The sequence below is a fragment of the Schistosoma mansoni genome, chromosome W (genome assembly GCF_000237925.1).
Source record: "Schistosoma mansoni strain Puerto Rico chromosome W, complete genome".
Taxonomy (NCBI): Eukaryota; Metazoa; Platyhelminthes; class Trematoda; order Strigeidida; family Schistosomatidae; genus Schistosoma; species Schistosoma mansoni.
In genome coordinates this window covers 15,731,500-15,741,979 of record NC_031502.1, presented here as the reverse complement: position 1 = coordinate 15,741,979, position 10,480 = coordinate 15,731,500, and the positions used below count along the sequence as shown (strand labels likewise).

Genomic DNA, 10,480 nt, shown 5'->3' with positions numbered 1-10,480 from the left:
TTGTTGGGAATGATAGTGACCTTACCATGCGAATGAAGAAAACCCAATATCCGGAAACAGGCTTATATACTAATATACTGAAAAGCTTTTGGTTGACGAGCTAACCACTAATTAATGTTCACTTAGTGTAAATCTGAAACGATTGTGGTGCCTGTTATTAAGACGTCTTAAGAAATCTTTGTGTCCCAATTTATAGAACAGCGCGGTCTTTGGAAGTGAGACTGTTTGGCCACATGGTCACACGAGGTACAACCGCGCTCGAAACCACATATTGAAGTTTTCAATGTCTATAGTCAACAGAGAAACATGGTTCATTAGCGAAAACTATAGAACTTTTTGATGAATTTCTAAAAATTCGATCCATGGTCTAAGTATACTGGTTCATTTGAATTTAACTCAACGATTTAATGGACTCATAAGGGTTGTGTTTCGGACTTTTTGATCTCTGGTATATATGCAGTAAATAAATCCTCCATATCATTAGAAAACTGGGACAGATAAAAAAAAAATCTATGGTTTCCTGTTTGTTGTTGCTACTTGGACGCCTGCTGACTTCAGCTAGAACCAAACTTTTTGTTGAAAGCCATTATCTACAGGAAACATACAGCTGGAGAACCCTTTGGAAATTGGTCGAGATGAAGATGTCAATGAAATATTCAGGGAAGGATTAGCTATGGAATCGGTGAAAGTGCCTATTTTAAGGGAACTTAGCATTATCTCCAGCTTGTTGCGAAAATCATAGTAAAGACTAATAGAAATTCCGAAGGTTTAAGTGATGGTCGCGAGTCATTAAGCATTAAGAAAGCAACATGAACGGGGAAATAAGTAGTGATAGACAGTCTTTCAAACCTATTAAAGACTTACGATCTGCCTGTCCGAATTAATAATAATATCCACCCTTTCCAACATCCGACTCAACTAATTGAGAAGTCTGAGAATAATTCGTTTACTCGTGCTTACATTTTACACTTCTTTGTGCCTTTGAATCAGCATATAGTCTGTTTGAAATCGCCCAGCCTATAAAGAACACTAGAAGTAAGAGGTCAGCATTTGGAAAAAATGTCGCTTTTAGACGAGCCGACTAAGTTGATGGACAAAATACTGTTGTAATATTTCAACCGGTTTCCAACTACCTTTAGTTACTTGTATATGGGGTAGACAATGAGCCACCAAGTAGCAGCCAAAACTGATGCACTGAAACTTAGTCGGATTAAAAAAGAGTATAATATTAAGATGAGTTAACTTGAAGGCTAAAGATGTTTGTGATAATTTGAGTTAAACTGACCGTTAGAGCTTAAAACCTAAGTAATTGTCGGAGTATACGCTACTAAATTGGCTAGAAGTAGTCGGGAACATATCCAATCAGAAAACGTAACTAAAGAATGGAACAAAGATAGTTGATAGTGACTTTGGCAATGAATGATTAATGAAAACCAACTTCATTAATTCAAGTATCCATTTCTACCGGAGAAATTACTACTTATCAGAGTCAGAAACCGTGTGTTTAGATACCTCTAATTTTCTCGATCATTGTTCACTGCACTTATAAATTATCTGCATTACAATCAGTTCATCTATGGTGTTCGAAATTCAATAATCTTATCTAACCATTGACCGAAGGTAAGCTTCGGAAAAAGGTATCTTAATTTAGACTGGATGGTAACGATAAAGAATACATTGAATATTGCCACTCAGAAGTCCATCAAAATGTCACACTATATATATATATAAATGAAGCATGTAAAATACGTTTTTCCAATTCGTCTAACAATAAAAGATATCCTTGATGGAAATATGAAAACGAGAACTCTATCTCCCTAATATTCTAAATTAATAATCTTAATGTGGTTCTCCAAACTTTTTCCGGGACTTCGTTGTCTTATAAAATCCCTATTGCATAAATAAAACTGACGATAAACAAATGTGACGTTACACAATAAAGATTTAGCGAGGTGAATAACTGCAGAAAAAGTTAGAAAGCAAATCAATTTGTTGAGTATAATAGTTATAATTATCACTAGTTACAAAATGCGCTTGAGTTTATATACTGGTTCGATTGGATCACCAATAACATGAACAAATGGTTTATAAATTACTTCGCCGTCCTTCACTTTACCATACAAAGGGCTGTTAGGAAACGGTGAAAGCTCCTCTGTACTAATAGTAAAACGTCCATTACTTAGTGCTACTAAGTTCCATGTTTCTGGGTCTAATTTGACAGATTCGCCCGGGTATATTTCCATACCAAGCTAAAAGATTGGAATAAAATTCCGCAGTAAACTTTTTAATACAGTAATAAACGAAAACATCTTTGAAAAAACATTATGCATAATATGACTATCGTGGTTTAGTTCGGAATCCTGTTAATTTATATTTCCAACTAACTAACCTCTCTAGGATGTTATTACAAAATAATTCTGTAAAATGTGATTTCTCGACTAGTTTTCCGGTATTCTTTTTGTACTATCTAATGTACATTTGTACCTACGGAATCAGTACATATGATAATGCAAAAACTAGATACATAAACCGTGATTAGAAAGTTTACAGGTAGAGAACATCTAAAATAATCAGTAGATCGTTTTAATTATTATTATCATTATTATTATGTAATATTTAAAAATAAAGATATTGGCACAAAGTAGCACCAAAATAAACAGACGCCATACAATACGTAAATGAGACTATGAAAGGATATAGGAAAGGTGATATAGTTTTCCTAAAAGCAAAAAATGGATAAAAATAAGGGATTAAGAGTAGTAGATAGTAGATGGACAACTAGTTCAGTTAAAAAAATATAGTCAGGAAGGATTCTTTCACTTTAAGAAGTTCCTCTCACTTTTATGGAAAAATTAAAACAAAATTACAACAGAGTTATCACAGCTGTTTAATAACGTCTCAAACCACTATATTGCATTATATCCAGGAGTCCGACCAGGAAGCCATGAAAGACCAAAAGATTCCAGTCTTGTACAGCTTTTTTCATGCCGAGGCACCATGTCATAAATTGACTATCCGCTTTTCCCAACCAGTTCTAGAGTCTGCAAACAATGAATGAGGTAGAATTTGCCGGGACAACATTCGTGGCGTAGGTCCAAGCCGCTAAAGTCGATCTTTCAAGATGGTAATACCGTTTGGATTACCATCATTGTCCCCGAACACACGTAGCCGAACCTCTGCATTACTAACGTGGCGCTGCTATAGACTTTCAGCAATCCTGAGAAGACAACGACCATCAAACACAGAGAGCTGTCTAACATTCTCAACTCGGAGGTTAAGTTTTACAAGCATAGAGAGAAACTACTCTGAACGACACAACTTTTCACAGTCGGACTAATATCATGAAGGCTCCAACAATGGCATACACGGGCATAGGCTATTCTGGCTTTCACTAAACGTAAGTTGGTCTCATCAGTCATGCTGCCACCAGCACTTACGGAGCTACCCAAATGCACTAATTTTCTGGTTACTACTCCTTACTACCAAGAGTGAGTGAAAGCACACGCCCCTGTCACTCTTGCAAAAGTACTTAGCACTTAGAAGGTGTAAAGCATAAGCCATACCTATGGACGTTGCTGAAATGCAGATTACATGGCTTAAGTAGTTCAATATCATCCCCATACTCAAGATCGAAAATTCTTTCTCAGTTTACAGATCCTTGCCACCAATACCTACTTTCATCAAAGCCGTTTTTAGAACACCATCGATGGCGAAGTTGGGCAACCGTACCTAACCCTCTGCTTAAATGGAGCAGTGAGGAAAGGTGGTTTTGTATGTCCTCACTTTGCTTGGACTGTTTGTAGATAAGGCGTTTAAGATGTTAACAAACTGTTCAGCCACATATTTCTTCAACAGACACCCCCAGAAAAAAGTCCTGTCCAACTAAGTGAAGAAGGCCTTGATATCACAGAACACGAAGACTGCTCACCTGAGACAAGTATGGCGGTGTTCTAACATATGGAGGAAGGTGATGATGTGATCAACACATCCCGAACCGAAACAAATACCTGTATGCTCCACGTGAGTCGATCATTTATAGGTTTTGAACAATAGTTTGCACCCAGTCGGAATAAGGCTAATACTCCGATAGTTTTCGGGTTGATGACGCAAACTCTTATTACAGATAAGGATGACTGTCATCTCACTCTGAGATGTATGGATACTCTAATTTCCAAACTTTTGCAAACAATTCAGCCAATCCCCTCGACCGGAAGTTCTTCGTTATATTTAAAAAGAGTCAAAGGTAAGTCGTTTGAGTCTGATGATTTATCGCACTCCATGAGTTGGAGTTGCTTGAGGGATTCGCCTTAGTCAGTTGGATCGGTCATCACCGACCATGGAGGACAGAATAGTTTGATTGATGACACCAGGGCAGCAGATCGGCCGAACTCTCTCTAGAAGAACCATGCCCATCGTCCGAGACGTTAGTAGATGTTATCTGTTGGAATCCTATCACCTTTATAGATTGTTATCTTACATCAAACTTCTTGCTTCCAGTGGCTCCGATGAGTTGAAAAAGTTCCTGACAATTAATAGATTTAGCTGCTGCTTCCAACTCGGTGCGCTCCCACCACCAGAGTTTTCGGTTCGTAAGCAAACTCTGGATAATTTCATTGCGTAAGGATTTAGGTTTCTCCCCAAACTCGTGGTTACCAGAGTAAACCGACGTACCTTAAGGAGTTGTAAGGAGCCTGTAGAAATCCCACAAAGGTGCAATCAAATTTACTTGCAATTTTCATGGCATCATGCCAACTCAGTCATTATCTGGAATTTTTGATGGGTTGACAGCTAGCTTTGAACCTAGCTCGGCTCGATATTTGATAGCAACAAAAGCTGGTCTATTTGCTTAAATCAATCCATTCACGACGATGAACATTTTAGCTACTGAAACGTTAGATAAGCATACATGACGGTATGATCATAGTCCAGATCAATTCTTTAAAAAGAGCGACTGTCTTGTGCACAACCACGCCATCAGTAGCTGATGTGTGACCAATCTGAGTTCGGGCTTGAGTCGTAGAGAGAAAGCTCCAAGTAACACATTGGCGATAACTATGCTGAGAGTTGGTGCTGCATAGAAATGGATTTTCACCCATAGGTTAGATTACAGCTACTTTGCCCTGCAGCTTAAGGTGAACAACAAGTCCCCACTGCCCACTCAAACGACTCTCTGTGCTTAGACGCTCGATATACCTACCTCTGGTCAGCAGCATAATATCTGCCGAACGCGCTTTCTTAGGAAGATCGTCTAACTGGTGGTACGGGTTTATCCCTGATCGCATCAGAACTGCAATTTGTCTGAAGGAAATAAGCTAAGATAATGCAAATGTTTTGTTCCCTATACCGATTTCTACTCACTTTGAGGGAACTTTTAAATCTAACAGCACATAATCGACTTTTAATGAGGATCTGATCGGTCGGTGCTATCTTGGTTCTGGAGCTGAGTGTGACAAAACCGGACAAAGTTGCTGCAGAATCCCCGGATAAACACACATAAAACAAGCTTCTCGACTCGACAGATGAAGAGCGAATGTGTAGCATCTCACTAGTTTTGAATACATGTTTCAGATAGACAACAAACATCGATGTTAAGACTTTCTAAAGAAACAGCCAGACCTATCTTTTGTCTGATCTGCATTAGCGTGCGAATGTTGAAGGAGACCAGTTTAGATGACACGCATGGTCTCAGAATATTTCAGAAACCGCGTCCAGTGGTAGCATCCAACTTTTGACTGATCAGTGGCTTAAGATCGTTTACATAGGGTAGTTGGGAAATAAAAGTATAAACAATGGAAATGACAATAAATAGTCATAAAAGGAAGGGTAAAACGAGTTTGCATGCAACCAAGTACTTATAACAGTCATTTACGTAGATAGCGACAGCGAGCAGAAGCGTTTTCTTCTTTGACAATCATCTTCGCAGTTGTGTATGGGCTAGGATACTGACCAGGAACCCGAATCGAAGCAAGCGGTCACTCTTGAACAACGCCTGTAGCACTTCTAGGGTTACTGCAGGTCCCAAGCCCACATGAGGGAGGATTGAGCGTGGGGAAAGCATCCCCATCCCGTAGAAAACAACCTTGCTAAAAATAACGCTAACCAGTATAAACTAATTAATTCATTTAAGCTCTGCCCTCCGAGCTGAAGGAAGAATTATGACGCCTCATAATGAAAGCTGAGATTCTTTGAAAGTCAGGAAGCCAATAACTTTTCAAATAACCAGAGCAATAAATAATATGGATACATGGACTGTTCGGACAATGTGGGAGACCGATTGGATTAGTCTAATAGCTGTGGAAATGATGAGATACAAGTTGGCAGTGCTCGGAATGGGTGAAATTCCTTGGACCCAAGCTGGACAGGAAAAGAGATTCGGGAGGGATGCTGTTGTACCCGAGTCACGAATAAGATGCTCCACACACTTAGGGAGTTGCTCTGATGCTGTCCAAAGAAGCATACCTTAAAACAAAAGGAATCACAATGAATGTTATTCAATGTTATGCAGCCACCAATGATAACAGTGACGACGATAAAGACCAGTTTTACAAAAGGCTGCGATCGATCATAGCGAATCGCTCACGGAACGACTTGACCATCCTAATGGGAAACCTAGACGCCAATGTCGGAATAGAAAACACTGGGTATGAACATATCAGAGGACGACATGGACTAGGAAATCGAGACGAGAATGGCGAGAAATTCACAAATTTATGAACATTCAACAAATTGGTTATAGGCGGCACAATATTCCCACACAAAGCTACATGGGTCTCACCAAATCACACTACACAGAGCCAGATCGACCATATTTGCATAAATAAGAAATTCAGAAGATCCATGGGAGACGCGAGAACAAGGAGAGGAGCTGACATAGCTTCGGATCACCATCTGGTGCTTACAAAAGTTCGATACACACCTCCTTCGACATACTGACAAACTCAACGAATTCAAGATAGCTCTCAACAACAGGTTCCAAGCCCTACAAGATCTACTGCAAGAAGAAACTACTATGGAGGAAAATTGGAAAGAGCTCAAAGATGCACTAAATCCAACGTGTCAGGAGGTGCTGGGCCTCAAGAAGCAGCATCATAAGGAATGGATCACTATCGAAACCCTGAACAAGATTCAAGAAGGGAAGAACACGGAGACAGCAATTAACAACAGCCGAGCGAGAACAGAGAAAGTCGAGGCACAAGCTGAATACATAGGAGGAAACAAGAAAGTGAAGAGTAGCATTAGAGCTGACAACAAGCAGAAATACGTGGAAGACCTAGCAACGACAGAGGAAAAAGTTGCAAGAGGAGGAAATATCAGACAACTATATGACACAGCGAAGAAACTGGGAGGGAAATATAGTAAACCAGAGACACCGGTCAAGTACAATGAAGGTAAGCCAATCACTGAGATTCAAGAACAGAGCAAAAGATGGGTAGAACACTTTGGGAACTCTTGAATATGCCAGTCCCACTTAACCCACCGGACATCAAAGCAGCACACACAGACCCACCTATAAATGTCACTCCACCAACGATTGAATAAATCAGGATGGCCGATCATCAGACAAATAAAGAGTGGGAAGACAGCAGCACTTGACAATATATATATGAGGACATTCCAAGAGAGAGTAGACTCTCTCTTACAAATGGAGGACATATCTAGGGTGAACCACTGTTAATAAACCAAGAATTAAGATTCAAGGAATCTACATAACGATGTATAGACCCCAAACATATACCACCTAGAATCTTTATTGATTGAGGTGGTTGGGATATGTATTATGTACGCCCGACATTTTTTTACCTTGATAAGGAATGCTGTTTGTTGTAGGAGAAAGCTGTAAGAATGCTATGGATAACCAAACGAAAACGTGACATCAGTCCATAAAGCCAGTGACTATTTGATTGACCCATTTTGGTGGATGCAGACCACTTGGTTGACGTTTGTGTGATTGGTGGTTGGAGTAACATGTCTCAGAAGCGGTCCCAATGAAACAAACGTGCCAACTTTATCTTCCTCTAGATCTGGAGTTCATTATCCCTTCAGATATACCTTTTCATTGTCGTTTCACACCATATTCTCAATATTCGATCTTTCTCACTAGTACTTACCACACTATCCCGGCCCTCCTTGTCTCAGTGTAATATAGCGACTTCGGACAGATCACCAAGCCTTAATGACATATTCTGCAAAAGAGAACAATTATATCTTGTCGAGACGTCAGATGGTATTATATATATATATATATATATATATATATGTATACATGTTACCCTCTGCATTATACATACCTTTATCACATGCAACAAAATAGAAATATCAACGGCACAACCGTTACAGAATTATTCATGGTATACAAATGAATAAAGACCAATAATAACAACGTACCTGTCGAACTAAGATATCACCTTTATAGACATAATCCCCATCATTAAACTGAAAACCACGAAGAGTCTTCACAAGTACGGAAGGTCGGTATCTAGAAGGGGTCTCGGCGTAGTTCTTCTTCTTTTTAACTCCTGCGCATCTAAAGGGTTGTCTAAAAAATACTGAAAACGTTGAAAGAACTAAACTTTATTACCTAGTTGAGCTGAGCGTAATAAACTTCCATTGGACAAAGACATAACAAGATGGTCCCTTTGAGAATGGGTGACCTGAAACGGAAGACTTTATGTCTGTGCGGTAGGAATGAAACCCTATAGTATACCGTGAGGATATAAACATACAGGAAAACGGATTGGTGTCCTAAAAGAAACCAGTTTCAATCACACAAGCGCTAAACTAGGGCACCGTCGTTAGAAATTAGTGTGGCAGATATTGGTACAGTATTGTTTGGTAGCTGACGTTTCGCACACAATTTACAACATTCCATTCAAAAAGCCATAAGATCATATCTTATAAACTCAATACTATTCATTGATAACAGGACCCTCTATATTATCTCTATACAGTTTTCATGAGACCGTTCTTGATTACGTTTAGTGGTTTTCGAAGCAACGGCTTAGGTGTTGATGTAGTGGACGGTATTCACAAAGGTGTTTATCAATGTGCATCAGGGCGTGACGGCCAATTTGCAACAATTATCGAATGGAGTGAAGGGCTTCAGAGCTTAGATACTTCAACTTATTCCGAACTCGTCAGTAGTAAGTTCACCGACTGGTCCTTTTCTTATCTCACTAATTCTAATTCCCTACAACTTTGGATTGATGAATTTGTCAGCATCTAACTCCAATCTGATATACAAGAATAACATAGACATAGTGCCCAATTGGAGTGAGGGCCGTTTAACCACTTCTCATGTAGTGCTTTCATGTCCGGCGAGACTATTTCATGGACGAAACAATCAGACTTACGATAACAAGTCTTGGATTTTGGTGCGGAATCCACTCACTCGTTTGGCCAACCGGCGTGATGAAAAACCGTAAATCTAATTCCTAACTCTAACCATCAACTATAAATCAAAATCCTTATTCTTCAAACTGCTTTATGACCCTCATGTAGCCCTGGTAAGTAGGTAGACTCTCTCAGTCACTTTGGCGTCGCCTAAAAGTCGTCCACAAACTATTGTCTCACCTCAAATCCTCATTAGGTTAATACTAAATGCGTCGTTTTACAACACCATAAAGTTTATTACTCATATACAACGGGAATACATTGTGTTCTCGGAAAAAACGTAAATATCGAACACCGTATGATGAGAGTTTTAGTTATTTCAATTTACGGTGTCCTCTGGTTCGTAAAACAATTTTTGGTTGTACATAGCACTCTGTTTCAACGATACACTGGAAACTTTCTACATATAATAGGCACCTGAAATCAACGAGTGACTTGTAAGTAGGAGTGAACCCCTTAACTGATTCTAGGGTCAAAGAGACGACAACTCTTTGTTTCATCCCAATTGCTTAGTTCTCTCATATATGCCTCCTGATCAAAAGTTGTAGGACTTTAACCCGCAGTTTCAGAGTCGTGAAATGATATTTCTGTACATGAGGTTTCCCGAATCAACCAAAAGTTAACTTATTCTATGTCAAAAAACAAAAACTGCACAAATAGATTCATTTAATTCCAGTTAAGAGAGACGACGAAATGATTCTTCAGTTCCCAAGTCTGAGAAAAACGCTTAAAATTGCCAATCGACAGCAACGCTTATTACTAGGTGCTTACCGTACTGTTAAACCACTGGCAAGAGTGACCTTGAGTGGCGTATGATTTCCAAGAGGATGTCCCAGTACTATTGCCAGTCAGAACTGGAATTCTAGTACTTAGAATTGACGTTATAATAAATCCGCGATGGGATACAAATGGTTGTACTTTTCCTAGCTATGTAATTTTTAAAAATTCACGTATGATCACATCATTTGAAAGAGAATTAGGCTATTTCAATAAGACGTCACAGATATGTGGTTCGACTTTATTCTAACTTATACTTGAACTTTGACAAAAACTAAAGTGATTCGTCTTTACTTAAAGGGCTGTGAAACAT

The 10,480-nt window shown here is 39.1% G+C and overlaps 1 protein-coding gene across 1 annotated transcript; it reads right to left on the bottom strand.

Annotated features, from left to right (window-relative positions):
• Window positions 1-1,974: 1,974 nt before the first annotated feature.
• Window positions 1,975-10,197, bottom strand: Smp_037120 (putative mitochondrial 39S ribosomal protein L27 (L27mt) (MRP-L27)). The gene is made up of 4 exons (XM_018788733.1): window positions 10,162-10,197; window positions 8,579-8,651; window positions 8,386-8,546; window positions 1,975-2,249 (listed from the first exon to the last, which is right to left on the bottom strand). Exons 2-4 carry the CDS (start codon window positions 8,619-8,621, stop codon window positions 2,022-2,024), a joined length of 432 nt encoding a protein of 143 aa, XP_018654246.1. The 5' UTR covers window positions 8,622-8,651; window positions 10,162-10,197; the 3' UTR covers window positions 1,975-2,021.
• Between the last annotated feature and the right edge of the window lie 283 nt (window positions 10,198-10,480).

Coding starts and splice junctions, on each gene's coding strand:
- Smp_037120 (XM_018788733.1), bottom strand. CDS start 8,621: ATGTCTTTGTCCAATGGAAGTTTATTACGCTCAGCTCAACTAG. Junction 8,547..8,578: donor ATTACGCTCAGCTCAACTAG/GTAATAAAGTTT, acceptor CAACGTTTTCAG/TATTTTTTAGACAACCCTTT. Junction 2,250..8,385: donor GTGATATCTTAGTTCGACAG/GTACGTTGTTAT, acceptor CCAATCTTTTAG/CTTGGTATGGAAATATACCC.